This window comes from Rosa chinensis, chromosome 2 (genome assembly GCF_002994745.2).
Source record: "Rosa chinensis cultivar Old Blush chromosome 2, RchiOBHm-V2, whole genome shotgun sequence".
Lineage (NCBI taxonomy): Eukaryota > Viridiplantae > Streptophyta > Magnoliopsida > Rosales > Rosaceae > Rosa > Rosa chinensis.
Genome location: NC_037089.1, coordinates 71,335,610 through 71,355,813, shown reverse-complemented (window position 1 = coordinate 71,355,813; position 20,204 = coordinate 71,335,610). Strand labels below are relative to the sequence as shown.

Here is a 20,204-nt window from a genome sequence, read left to right as displayed (position 1 = left end):
CACTTTGCTCCCAGAATTGACTGTTCAGTGGAATGAAATCCGCTTGCTTGACTACAAAAGGGTAAATGACTTCAACAAAGACATGTTGCGCCTAAAGGCACGTCTAAATTTCTGTGGAAAGGAACTCACAGAAGATGATATGATCCAAAAGACACTTTCCACCTTTCCTACTTCAGCAATTATACTAGCGAACCAGTATAGGCTGGAGTATGATAATAAAAGAATCACAACCTTCAATTAACTGATCAACCTACTGCAAGTGGCTGAGAGGCACAATGAGGTTCTTTTGAGCAACAATGCCAGACCCGTTGGGACAAAGAAAATTCCTAAGGCTAATTATGGCAAAGTCAAAGGTGGAAAGAACCCCAATGAAAAGAGGGTTGGACGTGTTGATCCCTACCCACGTGGCAACAATGCACCACGTGGCAAGGGACGTGGGGGTCCTGGTATGTGCCGTGGAGGCCCTCCCAATGTATGGCGCAGAGATGGTGGTGCTGGCCCTAGTGGTCATGGAAACAAGGTGCAAAGGGCACCTAAGTACCCTTCAGTCAAACAGGGAAGAATTGGCAATGAACCATGCTATAGGTGTGGAGTCATGGGGCATTGGTACAAGAACTGTCAAGCAAGCAACAGAGTAGCAGCCAATTACAAGAGGTATAAGGAGTCTCAAGAACAAGAGGCTCACTATATGGAAGAAGGAGGCAATGACCCAGATGTCAACCTCACAATTGCAGATTTCAATGGCAACAAGGAACTTGCTCAGTCAATAGATGCTTCAGATTTTGACTGATCTGCTTTATTTATTCTATTTTCCAAACACAGTTGTGAAGGCATAATGCCTCTTTTTTTTAATTAGACTATTACGTAGTCTTAAAGTTTATTTAAATAATTGTTTGAATTAGATTTCTGAATAAGACCTTGATTTGATTATCGTTGGCTTATTAATAAATTTCGGATTTTATTCTGAAGCATTGAATTTATTCGATTTTTATGTACCACACATATTCACATGGTTCGAAAAAGCACTATAAAGATGTGAAGCAATACATCTAGAGAAAAAAATTATTATTAGAATGAAAAAAAATTATCATTCTACTAAAATAGTCATGCTCTAAAGAATATGAGTTATATTTTCAAAATTAATAATATATCCCATTTATTTGTAGGAATGAATCGAGGAGAAATCGAGTGCTTAGTTGATAGTGGGACTACCCACACCATATTAAGGAATAGGCAATTATTTATTGAATTAATAGCCTATAATTCCTCTGTGACTACGATGATTGGATCATCACAAGTAATAAAAGGGCGAGGAACTGCCAAATTTTTGCTGCCTAATGGCACAACATTTAAAGTCACAGACGCTCTATATGCACCTAGTGCTAATCGAACCTTGTTAAGTTTCAAAGATATTCGTGCCAACGGTTATCATGTAGAAACACACTGTGAGAATGGAATTGAATACCTTTATATTACCTCTAATGAATGTGGAAGGAAACGCATTTTAGAGAAACTTATGAGTCAATCTAGTGGATTGTACCTCACTACGATTCGGATAATTGAAACATATGTTGTCACCAACAATGAAATGTGGGACACTGACTCATACAGGCTTTGGCATGACCGCCTAGGGCACCCTGGTCGTGACATGATGATCCGCATTTTGAAAAACTCACATGGACAACCCTTCTTTCGAGTGAAAAATAAAATGGGAGAAAAATCCGCCACACTGAAAGGTGTCGATCCTCGTATTGCTCAAATACAGCCATTACATTCTGCAGTACCAGAAGCACTACCTCCCTCCCATTATGCCTCATTGACTATTTCAAAGGCACATCACTCGTTTTGCAAAGCCTGCTCTTTAGCAAAAACAGGATCGAGACCTTCCTATGCTAAAGATACAAAATAAAATATTCCATTATTACAAAGGATACAATGAGACATCTGTAGACCTATCCATCCAGAATGCGGACCATTTAAGTACTTTATGGTTCTGGTGGATGCCTCGACACGCTGGTCACATGTCGTTTTATTGTCCACAAGAAATGCTGCATTTGCAAAACTCTTAGCACAGATTATACACCTAAGGGCTCACCACCCTGATCACCCTATCTAGTCTATAAGGCTTGATAATGCTGGAGAGTTTACATCAAAAGCATTTGATGATTATTGCATGTCTATTGGGATCGATGTAGAGCATCTTGTACCCCATGTGCATACACAAAATGGTCTCGCAGAAGCCACCATCAAAAGGCTACAGATGGTGGCTAGGGCATTGGTTATGCGCACCAACTTGCCTATATCTGCATGGGGTTATGCAATATTGCACGCAGCTTTACTCATTCGTTTCATACCCAATGCTAGCCAACCATTTTCTGCGTATCAGTTGGTAACTGGATATGAGCATGACATTTCACACTTACGCATTTTTGGTTGCGCTGTATATGTGCCTATTGCGCCCCCACAGCGCACTAAAATGGGTCCTCAGAGACGATTAAGTATTTATGTTGGATACAAATCTCCAACGATTATCCGCTATTTGGAACCCTTGACAGGCGATCTCTTTACCGCTCGATTTGCGGATTGTCACTTTGATGAGACAGTCTTCCCGTCGTTAGGGGAGATAGGAAAAAGGATTTTCCAAGGGAACGACAGGAATTGTTGTGGTTTGTTCCCACTCTGTCTCATTTTGATCCCCGCACTTCACAATGTGAAAGTGAAGTAAAAAGAATAATCGATCTTCAAAAAGTAGCAGATTCGATGCCTGATGCGTTTTCTGATATCGCAAAAGTGACGAGATCACATATACCAACTGCAAATGTGCCTGCAAGGTTGGAAGTCCCCAACAAGGGGCACGGTGCCGCAGATAGAGGCACTACAACCACACTTAGTGGAGGTATGGTTGAGGCCGTGGCTCCTCAAAGGAAGAGGGGGAGGCCATTAGGTTCGATTGACACTCACCCAAGGAAGAAGAGGGCGAGTAAGGCACAAACCGATCCATTAATCATCAATGTAGAGAATCCCTCTCATGAGATTGTCTCTGATTATAGCTATGTCCATGAATCAATACTGGAGGACGCTCCGATGTTTGAAATGATTCCAGAGAACAAAGAAATCTCAATGGATTATGAGAGTGCGTATGAGTTGATAGAAAGATCTTCCATACACATTGATGATGTATTTGCATACACTGTTGCTCAAGAAATCATAGAGCACGATGATATCGAACCACGCTCTGTTGCAAAATGTCAACAAAGAGCATATTGGCCTAAATGGAAAGAAGCAATCCAGGCAGAATTAGATTCTCTGACAAAGAGATAGGTATTTGGTCCTGTAGTGCTAACCCCACCAAGTGTAAAGCCTGTAGGACATAAATGGGTCTTTGTTAGAAAGCGTAATGAGAAGAATGAAGTCCTGAGGTACAAGGCTCGCCTTGTGGCACAAGGTTTCTCCCAACGCCCTGGAATTGACTACGAGGAGACATACTCTCCCGTAATGGACGTTATAACATTCCGCTACTTGGTTAGCCTAGTAGTTTCCGAATGACTGGAAATGCAGCTCATGGATGTGGTGACTGCATATCTCTATGAGGATCTAGATTCAGAGATATATATGACAGTGCCTGATGGCCTTACATTACCCAAGTCAAGTGACTCTAAACCACGGAGTGCATTTGCAATTAGATTGAAACGCTCACTTTACGGATTGAAACAATCTGGGCGGATGTGGTATACCCGTCTAAGTGACTACTTGATTGGGAAGGGATATAAGAACGATGAACTATGCCCCTGCGTATTCATAAAGAAAACAAGTTCCGGATTTGCAATTGTAGCAGTATATGTCGATGATATGAACATAATAGGTACTCTTGATGAAATAAGAGAAACCGCGAGCTACTTGAAATCCGAATTTGAGATGAAGGATCTTGGGAAAACTCAATTTTGTCTGGGCCTTGAACTAGAACACCGAGTTTGTGGAATACTAATCCACCAGTCTGCGTATGTCAAAAAGATGCTCAGGTGATTTAACATGGACAAAGCGCATCATGCTAGCACTCCTATGATCGGTCGAAGTCTGGATGCATAGAAAGATCAATTTCGTCCGAAGGAAGATGACGAAGAGGTGTTGGGAGCTGAAATTCCCTACCTAAGTGCAATAGGCGCATTATTGTACTTAGCCCAATGTACTCGACCAGACATTGCATTCTCAGTGAACTTGTTAGCTAGATTTAGCTCAGCGCCAACGCAGCGTCACTGGAATGGTATCAAGAACATCTTCAGATACCTAAAAGGAACCATTGACTTGGGAATGTTCTTTCCCTACAGAGAGACAAGAGGGACCGCAGATGGAACTGCAATCCCTGAAGGAAATATTGATGGTGAGAGTGCCACACACTACACCGAAACGCCAAATGATGTTTTGGTTGGTTTTGCTGATGCTGGGTATCTCTCTGACCCACATAAAGGTAGTTCCCAAACTGGTTATGTATTTACCATTGGGAACACGGCAATATCTTGGAGATCAACCAAGCAAACCCTTGTGGCTACCTCCTCGAACCACTCAGAGATCATCGCCCTACATGAGGCGGTTCGTGAGTGTGTATGGTTAAGAGCTATCATTACACATATTCGAGGGACTAGTAGTTTGAGTTCTACCACTGAAGAGCCTACTTGCATTTATGAAGATAATGCAGCTTGCATCGAACAGATGAACATAGGATATATCAAGGGTGATAATACAAAACACATATAGCCGAAGTTTTTCTACAATCAGCAACAACAGGCCCTCCTCAAGATTCAAGTGAATCAAGTAAGGTCTGAGGAGAATGTGGCAGATTTGTTCACCAAATCATTGCCTAAGGCCATATTTGAGAAACATGTGAAAAGTATTCCTATGCGAAGACTTTCCAAGCTCCCTTGATTAATGTAAGTATCAGGGGGAGGTGTAGACGTCAGGGGGAGTCTAACACACACATGTCATTCTCAAATGTAGAAGGTGCGTTGTGCTCTTTTCCTTCGACCAAGTTTTATTTTTTGTCCCACAGGGTTTTTATTGTTACTTGGCAAGGTTTTTAGTGAGGCAACAACTTATGCACCATTTCATCTTTGACTTGGCACAAGGGGGAGTGTTAAAGGAAAAACATATTATGTGCCTTCGTCAAAGTAACTGACGAAGAGGGAATCAAGAAATCAGTGATTACCAATCAATTAGCATAAAAGATAGATCAATTAGTATTTAATATCATAATTGTAATCAATATTTCCGTTGTAATTTCTTCCCTATATAAAGGGACTATGAAATGAAATGAGTAGACCATTCCAATCTCCATTTACTTTTACATTAAGTCATATTTCGTCAATAATTTATATTTAATTTATTAATTAAATTTCTACATCTACAAGGTAACATAATGTCATCATATAAGTAATTATTTTATTTGATGATAAATTACTCAATTGTCAATTGGTTAAGGAAAGCACTAATGATGTAGTTAATTAGAAAAAAAACAGACTTCTCCTTAATTTTTTTTTCTTTTTTAGATAAAAAGATTTCATAATTAATCATTAATGAATATTTTTTTTTTTAAAGAGAATTGTCAACTCGTTACATTGATTAGGCTTGGGCTCGGGTTGGGTCGGGTCTGAAATTTGGTAAAACCAAGACCAAACCCGAAACAATCGGTTCGGGCTTTTTCAAAACTGGAAACCAACAGAAACCGATTCCAAACGGGCCGGTTCGGTCTTCTGGCTTTTCGGGCCCAAAATCCAGTTTCCCAGCTCTGGGCAAAATATACTCAAAATTCAGTAAGAGGCGAGGTTTGAACCCCCGACCTCTTACATGAAAGCCTTACTCCCAACCGCTGGAGCACGAGATGCTCTCATTACTTTATGTGCAAAGTTTATATTTATTTTGTCCTAGGAAACTTTTCTTGGTGGTGGAGACCACAACTCTTCCTTTCTTTTCTTCCACCCGGTCCTTTCTTTTCTTCTCCTTGGTAGCTGCAACAAATTTTCTCTTCTTTAATGCTTGGGAAGTGAGGCAGCAACGTGGAGAGTGGAGACAAAGATTTGGTGTGGTACCAGCAACAGCAGCTTTAAAAAAAAAAGTTGATAGGTGTGGTATTAAACAGACACGGCATGGCTTTGCCTAAATACCAGAGAAAGTGAATCCCAACTATAAACTATCACGTCTCCCCCATTTGAAACGCCTCTTCTTCTTCTTCTTCTTCTTCTTATTCTTCATGCAAATCGAGTTTCGATGTGGGCAAAACGATGAGCCCTCTCCTTTTCAGCTTCAATACTCCTAGTCGTGGCGGTGAGCTTGGGAGCTGCCTTGGGGCCGATTTGGAATGAGGTGGTGATTTGCCGTCGACGGGTTGTAGAAGAAGGTGCAGGTCCAGTCGACGATCCGGGCTAGCTTCTTTGAGCAAGAGAAGGAGGATTCTAGAAATTTGAGTTCAGCGATGGTCTGAAGGTCAGGTCTGGTCTATGGATTGGAGGTTTAGGAGGAGGAGGAGGAGCTGGCTTGGGAGATTTAGTATATCACCCAATCATTTAGAGACAAGTGGCAACGGAAACAAAATACGGGTCGGTTCGGGCTTTTGGTCTCTGTATATTTGAAGCCTGAGACCGAACTGAGAAAATATATTCAAGTCGGGCCCTAAACAGAACTGAGAATTTCTAAATCAAAACCGAACAGAATCGAGCTTTTTTGCCCAGTTCGGGTCGGGTCTTCGGTTTTTCGGGTCCAGACGCCCAGCCCTAGCATTGATCAGTGAAATTACACATAATAACCTATCCATGTGGGATTGTCAGAAGAGTCATTACCTAAGTAATTCAACTTTTTTAAAGATCATGAAACTCAGCTAAAATCTACCCTAAAACATTTTAGAAAATCAAGAGGCCAAGACATCTTGGATATTTTTGGCGATAAATCTCAGAGAAAACCTATGAATTCATTCCCCATAGGAGAATAAATCCTTACATAAAAATAATTAAAATTAAACAAATCCAGCCAAGCAGCCTAGCTGGCCCAATTACCAATAAAAAGCCTAAGAGAATTGGAAACCCTAGCCCTAAGCCTGGATAGGTTGCAAGCCCACCTAGACCTGCTAACGCCACCCAAGCTTATGGGCGGTAGCACACTAGGCCACCTCCATTTGACAATGTAGGACAAGGAAGTCAACCACCGCTTCTAGCCATAGCCAGCCCCACTTCAACACGGATCAATATTGCATCTGTTAGCCTGACCTCGTAAGCATTATGGGACGACCACCAGTCGCGAGCCACAGTCTTCGCCCAACTGCCTGCTGGAGATAGAGATCTCGAGGCAGTCCTTTGCCTAGCACTCCACTCCGTGGCGTGGCCCAACAGCGGGCCAAACCATCCAGGATCAAGATAGACCTGAATCCATCACCACTGCCATGAAAAATCCTAGACAGAAGCTCACCACTGCCCCAAATTTTGAGAATACGACGACAGAGAACCCCGCGGCCCTCAATCCGCCAACAACTAGATGAGAGGGAAACCCCATCTCCTCCAGCCCAATTTGTAGATCCGCCACCACGATGTCACGACCTCCACCTACCTCTCAGAGAGAGTAACCTAAGCATTTTTTTAATCATTAATGATTTTGTTAAGGGGTTAACTGGTTAACCCATTTTTAATATTTTAAACTATTGGATATATTACTAATTCAATTATCTAAAATATTCACTAACATAAGCGTATGCCAAACACCCGGGTATCTAAGAATTTTTCCTGAACGATCTAATTCTCCAATTTGAATGATAAGTGTTTATGATCGATTGATCGATAGCTGTAGGCATATTCATTGGCACTGGTCTCAATGATGCTGACAACAATGCCTTTCACAAAACCGAATTGCAAACAAAATAGCCAGTGTTCTAAAAAAGACTGCCCAGGCCACCTAGGCGCTGGGCGGTAACAGACCGAGGAGATTAATGTATAATCGGAGGCCTTAGGTGGATCGGTTTTAGGCGGTCTGTCCGCCTGGGCGCTCTCGGCGGCTGGACAGTTTCCGCCTCCTTTCTTCTTTTTTTTTTTTTTCCCGAAACCCAAACTCGACATCAACCAAACCTAAACCTATTCAATCCCCAAATTGGAAAAATAACCCGCAGCCTCTGCTCTCCCCAAACGTCGGACCTCTACTTCCTTACCCAATCTGAACTCTACTCCATTTCCCAATCCTCCTCCTCTTCTGCATCTGACCACTTTGACTTCGACGTTTTGATCCCAAAATCAAGAGCTCCGTCTTCAATCAATCTGCCGCCAACCTCAAATAATTGCTTCCTTGGAGGCTTGCCTCCAGTAAACTTGTGAATAGTATGAGAAATTGGTCATTTTTCTTCTAAATCCGAAGCAGACTGCTCAAGGGAGATGAGAGAGAGTTAGGGAATTGCAGAGAGAAAGTGGAGAGAGAGCGGCTGAGTTCCTGAATCTAGGGGTTTAGAGAGAGAGAAAGTAGAACAAGGGAGGGCTTCGGCTACAGGACTTACGAGAGGGATTTATTTTGGATGATGGATTCATGGGCTTGGGCTTGATCTCAAGTACCATAACTCGTTATATTCTTATTTAAAAATTATAACAAGCCTTTATATATTTTTCAAGTCTATATAAACTCTTATTTATATTTCATATGTTATAAAAATAAATAAATAAATTAACAAAAGTAAAACCACCTAGGCGCCGTCTAGACACCGAGCGCTAGTCATCTGGTTACCGCTCGACTAGCGCCTAACGATTTTTCAAACTTTACAAAATACCATACATGAGTATCTGACACTTGTGGGTGCGCTCTTCATCAAGCACAACAGGACCATTATATTTTTGGGGTTCTTATCTATTTTGCATGTGGCGCGCTTTTTACAGAATCGAAGATTAAAAACCAGAAAAGGAAAAAACCCGGGAAAAAACCTGTTAATGCTTTGATCCGTGGGGATCTAATTAACGATCAGTAAAAGAGAGAGAGAGAGAGAGAGAGATTGACACAAGATGTATAGTGGTTCGCCTCCGCATGAGCGGGAGACTACGTCCACTTGAGAGCTATACTAATGTGTCGAGCCTTGCGGCCTAACAAGATTACAAGAGATGTAATGAATGTGTGGAGTTGTGGGAGGAGGCATTCCTTTTATAGGTGAAGGAATGCTTCTCCTTTACTTGTTCTTCGATGTGGGACAAGCAAAGTTACTATTCTAGTCTATTTAACATGTAGAAAGCTATGTTATGGGGGCATCTTGGCAAGGGCGGAAAGGTGGCTTCCCGGTGGCGGATTTGCGACTTCCGGATACCGCCGCGTAGCTTGAACATAGGGCTACACGATGCATGTCTCGGTTGGGCCTTGCCATGTCTTGTGGATGTCCCAAAGTAGGTGTTACTTATGCTTGGTGATGTAGTAAATACTCCATATTATTGGAGGTATGTACAAGTCCCCGAAGTCCCCAAGTAAGAGGAGCTTCTTGGTTGGGGAGTTATAACCACGAAGTCATCAAGCATAAGTAACCGGGCGGCACGGAGCCCCTACAAGTCCCCGAACTCCGTAAGCAAGAAGGGACTCGTTAACCTGCACAACAAAGACAAAAAAATAGGCATATGTAGAATGCTCGTTGCATTGGGCAACAAATGTGAGTTGCGCTGATATGCGTTGGCATATATGAACGTAATAGTGCGCATATGGTCGTGTGAGAAAATGAATTGCATATGATAAATGCGTGACGCGCGCAAGGAGACGAACGAGGTCGATTTTGACGGGGTTATGCTCGCGAGATGCAAGTTGCATGAGCGCCGCGGAGGTAAGCGTTTGTAATTCGTGAGTGCTTGAACCCTTGTGTTTGTTTGGTTGTCGCTCGTATTAATGGAACGCGAAAAGAATTTGATTTGTCGCGGTCAGTAAACGACAAATGGTAGAAAAATTCAATGTTCCATTAACGTGTGGTGTGTCGAGTAGACATGAGCGTAAAGCTCGAGGATTGCCGGGAAGGCATGAGCGGAAGCTCGGGGTGCCGGGTAGGCATGAGCGGGAAGCTCAGGAGCGGAAGCTCAAGGGTTGCCGGGGAGGCATGAGCGGAAGCTCGGGGTGCCGGGAAGGCATGAGCGGGAAGCTCGTGAGCGGAAGCTCAAGGGTTGCCGGGGAGGCATGAGCGGAAGCTCAAGGGTTGCCGGGGAGGCATGAGCGGAAAGCTCGGGGGTGCCGGGAAGGCATGAGCGGGAAGCTCGGGGGTGCCGGGAAGGCATGAGCGGGAAGCTCGTGAGCGGAAGCTCAAGGGTTGCCGGGGAGGCATGAGCGGAAGCTCGGGGTGCCGGGAAGGCATGAGCGGAAAGCTCGGGGGTGCCGGGGAGGCATGAGCGGAAGCTCGGGGTGCCGGGAAGGCATGAGCGGAAAGCTCGGGGGTGCCGGGAAGGCATGAGCGGGAAGCTCGGGGGTGCCGGGAAGGCATGAGCGGGAAGCTCGTGAGCGGAAGCTCAAGGGTTGCCGGGGAGGCATGAGCGGAAGCTCGGGGTGCCGGGAAGGCATGAGCGGAAGCTCGGGGTGCCGGGAAGGCATGAGCGGAAAGCTCGGGGGTGCCGGGAAGGCATGAGCGGGAGCTCGTGGGGTGCCAGGGAGGCATGAGCGGAAGCTCGTGGGTTGCCGGGGAGGCATGAGCGGAAGCTCGGGGGTGCCGGGAAGGCATGAGCGGGAAGCTCGTGGGTGCCGGGAAGGCATGAGCGGAAGCTCGGGGTGCCGGGAAGGCATGAGCGGAAGCTCGTGGCGGTGCCGCTGAGGCACTAACGGGTAGCTCGATGGTGATGCCCTGGGGCATGAGCGTGGCCGTTGCTAATTATGCTGGGCTGTATGTGCAAGTCCCCGAAGTCCCCAGTCAAGGAGGGTGTTCTTGCGGGTTGATACCAAAGCGTAGCTTTGTGCCGTATATCAGGCATGATTAGTGCGAGTGCGTCGTCCATCTAGAATTGGTTGGAGCGAACGCTTTTGCCCTTTCGGGTGGGCCCCTGCTAGGCCCTGCGAGGAGTCCCCCACTCCTGGCTATAGACCTCCGGATGGTCGGAAAATTGTTTGATGAGGGGAGCTGCGCGGAGCAGAGGGTGTTGGGTAGCGAGCCCAATCTTTGGTACCCTAGCGTCGGGGTTAACTGCCGGATCAATGGCTGCCGTGGGCTATGTTAACTAGTCCCTTGCTGTTTTCTCAAATGAGAAACTTGACTGCAATGCCGCGTAGCGGTCATTGTCATTATGAGGCGTAGCCTTACCGCTTGGCGGTTGGTTAAAAAATGATAAACACATAGAGCAAGTAATAAAATTTTGTTTGAGTGTCCCATACTTATTTAATTTTGCAATTAAAATAGAAGCATGACATATGTGTATAGCATGTACTTGTAATGTGGATGCTAATATCATTTTTGCATTTTTGTAGATATGCTAAAGGATCATTGAGATCGGTATGTGAAGCATGGCATGTCTAGTACGTGAGATGTAGAAAGTGTTGCCAAATCTACGAAATGTTGTAGGCATGCTTAAAAGTTATGGAAGCATGTAAATGCATATCAAGTGTGATATATTGTGGGCATGGCATTGGCATGCTAATAGCTCTAATTGCAAGAGCGTAAAAGATAAGACATAGTTACTTATCTTATGCCGATTTGGAGGCTAACAGAGTTGGCCGAGCATGAAGGTCTATTGTTTGTGGCGGATAAAGTGATTCGATAATGCTCGTCAACTCATAGTTGAGGTTGAATGCCCCATAGAAATAGTTGAATTTCCTTGAAACAAAATAGATGATTAATATGTGGATTTGTGAAATCAACAACAATAATTTACATATGTACTTTGATGAGATTTGAAGCAAAGTGTATAGCAAGTAATAGTTGATGATAAATAAGTTGCATATATATCCATTTTGAGTGTCAAATGTGTGAGGAACGGAATTCCTTATGGGTAACTGGGTAAGGATTGAACATAGCCGCGACGGCATCATATATATGTAAATGCATTAGTCAAATGGCATAAGTGAGATAATCACTTTAATATATGCATGCAACAGCCTATATATATGTGTGTGTATGAGTTCGTGCCCATTAGCTATAAGGTCAAAAGCATGAGCCCTTGTCAGCTTTGTAATTACCAAAAAACTAGATGTGCAGATGACAAATTTTATTTAATAGTCATGTGGTTAGGCCTACAAGCATAGCTGTATGGTGTGAATATCATTGGATATGCATTTGTCATGGTCTTATGGAGACATGGACTTATCACTGGCATGCCTAACAGTTGGGCCTATAACACGTAGACACATGCATGTATACCACAAGCTACCGATTTTTGAATGCATGGCATGTGTATGCAAGGGTTATGGCATTTAAGTTGATCACGTGTTGAATACAGTAAACCACCAACTTTTGCAAGCAATGAGAATATATTATATATATTATATGTGTTTGGTTGTGGACGTGTAGCAAACAATGGGAATATAATATATATGCTTTAGACGATTATAATAGGCTTTAGACGATTATAATAGGCATGTGATAGGCATATGTATATGCTTTAGCTCTGCACCGAAGAAAACTTATCTGTTCTCCAGTTTTCCAGAAAGAAAACTTTGAGCTGCATCCAAGGCTTTGACCAATGTTAAGCTGCACCCAGAGATCAAAATCATGAGGCCGCGGAACCAGCAGCACGGAGGGACTACGAGATTGAATGGGTGCCCAAAGTAGTTCTAGGTGATTGGCAGATTGAAGTTACGGGGTTGCCCAGCGGTGAAGCCTAGTGTTGAAGTCCGGCGGAGAAGCTCGTGGGGATGTTCAGCGGTGAAATCCAGCAGTGGAGACCAGCGGAACATGGCCGGTGTTACCGTTGACTGAGATCGGCGGTGCCGCTGAAGAAGTTTGGCGGTGTACAGTTATTCAGTGGAGTTGCTCAGCGGAACCTGGCCGGCGGAGGAGCTCGGCGGTAAGTTGGCCATAGTTGGCGGTGGAGATTTCCCAGCTGTGATGCTTAGCGGAGTAGAGTTACCGCTGCCGGATATTTATGTCGCTGAAGGAGCATGGCCGCTGATGGAGATTGAAGCTCAGAAGCTTGCCTAGCGGAAGGGAGATTCCGCTGATGGATACGAGCGGAGCCGCTGAGGCTAGCGGGGCTGGCTGCCGCTGGTTTGCCGCCGAAGTTTGCAGAGCTGAGCGGAGCCGCTGAGGCTAGCGCTGGAAGTGGTGGCCAGTGGTGTCCGCAGACTGATGCCAGCGGCGTATGCCAGAGGAGGCTGTTGCGTTGCGGGTTGGCGGAGCGGAGCTGGTCCTGACTTGGAGGTCGGCGGAGACAGCGGTGATTGGACACTTGACCTCAGCGGAAGATTGATGTTCGGCGGACACTCAGAGGTCGGCGGAGGCTCGGAGTTTGGCGGAGACTCGGAACTCAGCGGGGGGCTTGGCGGAGAAAGCTTTGCCGGTGAAGTTTGCCGCCGAAGTTTTGCCGCTGAGATTTGCTAGCGGGAGATGGCCGGTGGACTGCTCTACAGATGGTGCACCAAAGATTGTACAGTGTGGCGGAAGATTTTCCGTCGGAGGTTGGCTAGCGATCCGTTTCCGGCGGAGGATGGCCTACTGGCGGTAGCAGTAGAGCTTGCTGGCGGTGCTTAGCGGAGCGGAGGAAGTTGGGCTTGGCCAGCGGTGGAGCGGTGAAAACCAGGGGTAAAGACCAGCGATGAAGACCAGCGGTGCACAATTCAGCGGGGATGTGTCGTTGACGGTGATGTCGCTGGCGCTGATGATATTTGAAGAATGGTGATGGGTGTCCAGAGTAAATCCCTGGGTGTCCAGAGAAGATCCCAATTTTTTTTTTTTTTTTTTTTTTTTAATATGGTCAGCGTTGACCAAGCCTTGATGTGCGTTGACCTGCTCCGCCGGGGGTTGACCGACTCCGCCGGGCGTTGACCAGCCGTGTTGGGCGTTGACTGACTCCGCTGGGCGTTGACCAGCCACAATTTGATGTTGAATGAGCGTCGAATCGACATTTTCGGGTCAAAGTTCGTGGTAGGTGACGAAGCCTTTGTGTTGGCTTCCCACAGACGGCGCCAATGTTAATGCTTTGATCCGTGGGGATCTAATTAACGATCAGTAAAAGAGAGAGAGAGAGAGAGAGATTGACACAAGATGTATAGTGGTTCGCCTCCGCATGAGCGGGAGACTACGTCCACTTGAGAGCTATACTAATGTGTCGAGCCTTGCGGCCTAACAAGATTACAAGAGATGTAATGAATGTGTGGAGTTGTGGGAGGAGGCATTCCTTTTATAGGTGAAGGAATGCTTCTCCTTTACTTGTTCTTCGATGTGGGACAAGCAAAGTTACTATTCTAGTCTATTTAACATGTAGAAAGCTATGTTATGGGGGCATCTTGGCAAGGGCGGAAAGGTGGCTTCCCGGTGGCGGATTTGCGACTTCCGGATACCGCCGCGTAGCTTGAACATAGGGCTACACGATGCATGTCTCGGTTGGGCCTTGCCATGTCTTGTGGATGTCCCAAAGTAGGTGTTACTTATGCTTGGTGATGTAGTAAATACTCCATATTATTGGAGGTATGTACAAAACCCAAGCTATGATCTTCTAGCTCAGTAGCACAGCTTCTAGTCTTGTGCGCCAGTTTGTTATGGACTTGAATAACAAAGGTGGGCTTGCTTCCTCTGCTTTCTTTAAACCATGGGCCTTGGTCGTATATGCCCAAGGGATTCTCTGGATTTGTTAAGCAGCTGATCTGCTGATGTTATGAATCTTACCTGCTATGTGGTTTTGTAGATTCGATGGGTTGTTCTTTTGTTTGTTTATACACGAGGTCTACATTATTTACGCTGGATTCTGGATATTAGTGTCCAAACATGGCTTATAAAAAAACCTTAGTCTACTTGATCAATTAGTAGAAATTACTTCACCTTCATAAAGAGGAGAAAAAAAAACACTCTTATAGCAACAACCCCAAATAACCATTTTAGCATATGGAGGTTTGGACTCATATTCAAGTTGAGGACTGATTCTCACCGGCTCCTTGTCATAATATATTCATACTTTCCAATCTAAATGAAGGAACTGCCTTTCTCTGGTTAGCAAAATGGTTTTTCAGGCATCCTCATTTACTGGCAGGAAATTCTAATAAATATAAGCCAAGTTTGGAAAACGGCGAAACTAAGACTTTCTAGCGAAGTCCAATGCTAGAGGGAAGAACTTCCCGTGGTATGTTCCTATGAGAACTAGACCAATTCATGGGTAGATAGCCTGTTGGAGAATGATTTTGTCAGACAGTGGAGGTGAAATAGCCTAATTCCTAGAGCACGGCTACCCATATTTGACTTATAAGTAATAGCGTGTCGGGGAGGATAGACTCCCGTAAAACAGAGTAGGTTATATAATAATGGGAAAATCGTCCGTACAGTACCTGACCTTTGTCCCATTCTAAACTTCAGTACCTCACGTTCAGATAATATCAAAACGGTACCTCAGGTTCTGACCCAGACCGAAGAATGGTACCTGGAGCCGTTAGTTCCGTTACGGAAGCTGACAGCTGTCATATTTTGATCATTAAATGACCAATTTGCCCTTATTTTTTTATTTTCCTTAATGTTCTTCATATAATTAAAAAAAAAAAAAATTCTGGGAAATCCCAGCCACAAAACCCAGAAACCTGCTTTCTCTCCATGACGACGCCGTCTCAGTCCCAACAATCCACTCCCTCCTTCTGGGCTTTGCTCCCTTGGAGGACCTGGATCTCCTTATCGCTTCTGTCAAAGTTAACGGACGACGCTCGCCGACCAAACGACACCATCAACCGCCGTCTCATGAGCTTCCTCGACTTACGCTCCTCCGCCACTCCCTCAGCTCCCTACAAAGGCGTCACCACCTCCGACGTCACCGTCAACCAAACCCGCAACCTCTGGTTCCGCTTCTTCGTCCCTTCTACGACGTCGTCTTCCCCCGCCTCTTTACCTGTCGTCGTTTTCTTCCACTGCAGCGGCTTCAGCTTTCTCAGCCCCGACTCCTACTCCTACGACTCCGTCTGCCGCAAATTCGCCCGCGAAATCCCCGCCGTCGTAGTCTCAGTCAACTACCGCCTCTCCTCGGAGCACGGCTACCCCTGCCAGTACGACGACGGCCTCGACGTCCTCAAATTCCTCGACCAAAACCCCGACTCCCTCCCCGACCTCGCTGACTGCTCCCGCTGCTTCCTCGCCGGAGACAGCGCCGGCGCGAACATTGCCCACCACGTGGCGGTGCGAGCCTGCCGCGAGCTGTTTCGGGTCGTGAAACCAATCGGGTTGATATCGATCCAACAGTTCTTCGGCGGCGAGGAATGGACCGAGTACGAGATCCGACTCGAGGGCGCGCCGCTGGTGTCAGTGGCCCGAACCGATTGGCTGTGGAAGGCTTTCTTGCCACAAAACCCAGAAACCCGGTGGCTTGGTTGAGACTGAGAAGATTTGAATGAGAGAGAGAGAGAGAGAGAGAGAGAGTAACAGTACGGAGAAAGAAAAAGAAATAGAAAAAAAGGAATTAGATAAAAAAAATTTAGATTAAGACAGGAAAAGACAAATATATCCTTCAACTAGCAACTTCCATAACGGAGCTAACGGCTCCAGGTACCATTCTTCGGTCGGGGTCAGAACCTGAGGTACCGTTTTGATATTATCTGAACGTGAGGTACTGAAATTTAGAATGTGGCAAAGGTCAGGTACTGTACGGACGATTTTCCCTATAATAATTTGTTACAAACTTCTTCCCACTGTAGGCAGGCGGAACTATCCTCTTGCTACTATTGTTTTTGACTGATGTATTTGCTGTTCCTAGTTGATATTGGCTTTACTGATGTTTTTCTGTTTTTTTATTTCATCATAACGTATAACAACAAAAGAGAGACAATATAAAAGCAATAATGCCCGATGGTTGGTTAGTCTTGATCGAAAAAAGAAATGCCTGATGGTTACTAAAAGTTGCAAGCAAAACGTTGAACTCTCTGTAAACCAAGATACCACTTTTGACAATTAATGTATGATTCTATTCTTTATGGAAAGGAGATATTTTGATTTCTTTGCCTGCATGTTTCCCTGTCAACCCCGTGCACTGCTTATATTATAAGTTTTCATTATATATAGTATTTGTTTTTATATATATATATATATATATATATATGTGTGTGTGTGTCCTTTCTCTAAATATATTTCACATGATGGCACTTGCTAATTATATTCAGCTTAGTAGCAAAACTAAAGTCAACCCAAAACTCTGTATCAATATTGACATGTTGCTGTGTAGTCTCTCAATATTTCTATATTGCTGGAGTTTGTATTTCAGTCTAGAGTACTCATTTAAGTCTCTTGGCCAATCAAAAAGTATTTCACTAGAAAGGCAGATTAGCTGATACCTGATAGCAGTATAAATAGCCAGCTTTTGGCAAGGACTACAAACCCATACACAGGAGGTCTAAATGGCTTCTACTAAGCCTCATGTTGTTTGTATTCCAGGTCCACCTCAAAGCCACGTAAAGGGTGTGCTGAAGTTTGCGAAACTCCTACACCATAGAGGTTGTTATATCACCTTTGTCAACACAGAGTTCAATCACAACTTCTTTCTGAAATCTTTAGGCCCTGACTCCTTAGATGGCGTCACTGATTTTCAGTTTGAAACTATTCCAAATGGCCTTCCAGATTCTGACGCTGATGACACCCAAGACATCAATTATTTGCTTTGTGAAACCAGGATGAAATATTGCTTGGCTCCTTTTCGTGACCTCCTCGTAAAACTCAACAATTCTAATACTAATCCTCCAGTGACTTGCATTGTTTCAGATGGTTTCATGTCATTGTTTACCATTACAGCCGCTGAAGAAATTGGAGCCCCCATTGTAGTCTTCAATACTATTGCTGCATCCTCTTACATGGGGTTCAAACAATTTCGGACTTTGGTCCAAAAAGGGCTTGCACCATTAAAAGGTGAATGGATAATAGTTAATTAACTATATCTTAACCGTAGTAGAATTTTACTTTTGTTCATATGAAATTTTTCTTTCCTTAACTATTTACTTTGGTTGTTGCAGATGAGAGCTGTCTCACAAATGGTTTCCTGGACAAAGTAATAGATTGGATTCCCGGAATGAAAGATATTCGTTTAAAAGATCTCCCTTCCTTTTTTCGAACTACAGATCCAAATGACACGATGTTTAACTTCATCATGGAAGCAACGGACAAAGTTCATAAAGCTGATGCATTCGTATTTCTTACATTTGATGCGTTAGAACAAGATGTTTTGGACGCTATGTCATCTATGTTTGATCAGTCACTTGTTTATGCAATTGGCCCTCTCGAATTACTTCTCAGTCAGATTCCGGATGGCCCTTTGAAGCAAATCGGATACAGCCCGTGGAAAGAAGACATTGAGTGCTTAGAATGGCTGGAGAACAAGGCGCCAAATTCTGTTGTCTTTGTGAATTTTGGAAGCATAGCAGTCTTGACACCAAAACAGCTTGTAGAGTTTGGTTGGGGACTTGCAAATTCCAAGTTTCATTTCTTCTGGGTAATTAGGCCTGATCTTGTTATTGGTGAATCAGCTATTCTGCCGCCTGAGTTGGTAGCTGAAACTAAGGAAAGAGGCCTAATATCAAGTTGGTGCCCACAGGAGCAAGTCCTTAACCATCCATCAGTTGGTGGATTTTTAACACACTGCGGCTGGAATTCGACCATTGAGAGTCTGACGGCTGGAGTGCCTATGCTCTGTTGGCCATTCTTTGCTGACCAGCAAACAAACTGTTTCTATACTTGTAGCAAATGGGGCATTGGAATGGAGATTAGCAATGATGTCAACAGAGACGAAGTAGAGAAGCTTGTTAGAGAGTTAATGGAAGGAGAGGACGGTGAGAAAATGAAAACTAAGATCATGGAGTGGAAGCAACTTGCGGAAGAAGCCACAGCTCCAGATGGTTCTTCATTCACAAACCTGGACAATTTGGTGAATCAAATTCTGTTATGGAAAAGATGATGTTGCCAATCTTATTTGCTGCTTACTGGTCTGTCTTTGCAGGGTCTTTGTTTCCGTTGGTTTTTTTTGTTTTAGACTTTTCACTCTTCGCTTGTTAAGGGTTGTAATAAGCTTGTTGCTTGTTGCTTGTTGCTTTGTTAGTTTTTATGTAAGCTGTCATTTTACATGGGTGCTTTTGGAATGATAGTTCTTATTGTGTAATCTTTCTTTTACCTGAGGGTGTGTGATTGTCGCTACTGCCATGGAGCCCAATATCTCTCTTCTGTTCTATGAATGTGAAAATATAAAATTACCTATATGTTCGAACTCCTGATTTTCTGGATTTATAAACAGAATGTGATGTGCATTTTTATGTTCTTTTGAGCAAAGTTCGTAAGCTGCTTGTAATTGGGTTGATCGATAAGCTTTACGGTGTCGTGATTTCTGGAACTAATATGCTTTTATAAGCATATTGATTGATCATCTGCCATGCATTTTTGTTATATGTTTTTGAAATCAGTTGGATTGATAGACTAGGTTTTTTAGAACTACAAGTCCAGTTTAAAGCTGAAGCTTATTGAAGAAGAAATTACAGAATGTTTAAGTAAAAGAGAATTCGAGAGAGATTGAAAGGAGAATTGTATTTCATTATCGAGAATAGGAGCCCTATATATAGGGATTACAAAGTACATGTTCTAACGTTCAGAAGCTCGTTAAAGAGATAATGGAGAGAGAGAAGGGTAAGAATATGGGAAAAAATGTCTTGGAATGGAAGAAGCAATTGCTACACATGGCAATTGCTTCTTCGTTTAAAAACATAGACGTACATTGTGCTGAATCAAGTTCTACTACTTAAAAGAGAAGGGCAGGAATTTGATCTAATTAGCTAGTAACATGAAACATGTCATCCATGCATCAAAATATTGTTACTTGTAGTAATTTAGTAACTGGAAATTATTCTGGGTGATTATGATAAGGCACATACCTACTAGCTAGGGATATGCTAGTGTTTTTTGAATTTCATGTTTAGTCGTGGAAGATAGGCCCCCTTCATGGCTACTCAATGTACTCTTATCCGATGTATTGTAATCTATTATTTGCAAATTGTTCAAGGAAAACCTAATTTGTGTTTAGCCCAAACTCTAGGTTACTTGACCTAGTGGTAATATGATTTAATTAGAAGGATCTAGAATCCTAATCAAT

General features: G+C 43.9%; 2 protein-coding genes across 4 annotated transcripts; both read left to right on the top strand.

Annotated features, from left to right (window-relative positions):
- The first annotated feature begins 14,466 nt into the window (after positions 1 to 14,466).
- On the top strand, positions 14,467 to 16,853 carry LOC112185355 (probable carboxylesterase 18). The gene has a single exon (XM_024323593.2). The coding sequence runs from the start codon at positions 15,692 to 15,694 to the stop codon at positions 16,457 to 16,459; it is 768 nt and encodes a 255-aa protein (XP_024179361.1). The 5' UTR covers positions 14,467 to 15,691; the 3' UTR covers positions 16,460 to 16,853.
- Positions 16,854 to 17,232: 379 nt separating this feature from the next.
- On the top strand, positions 17,233 to 19,246 carry LOC112185354 ((R)-mandelonitrile beta-glucosyltransferase). Of its 3 annotated transcripts, none has more exons than XM_024323592.2 (3): positions 17,233 to 17,572; positions 17,837 to 17,980; positions 18,085 to 19,246. In XM_024323592.2, exons 1-3 carry the CDS (start codon positions 17,476 to 17,478, stop codon positions 19,020 to 19,022), a joined length of 1,179 nt encoding a protein of 392 aa, XP_024179360.1. In that variant the 5' UTR covers positions 17,233 to 17,475; the 3' UTR covers positions 19,023 to 19,246. The 3 variants fall into 3 exon arrangements, with proteins under 3 accessions (XP_024179360.1, XP_024179359.1, XP_040371372.1); XM_040515438.1 differs by having other exon boundaries at positions 17,480 to 17,572; positions 17,668 to 17,980; XM_024323591.2 differs by having other exon boundaries at positions 17,233 to 17,980.
- The last annotated feature ends 958 nt before the right edge of the window (positions 19,247 to 20,204 follow it).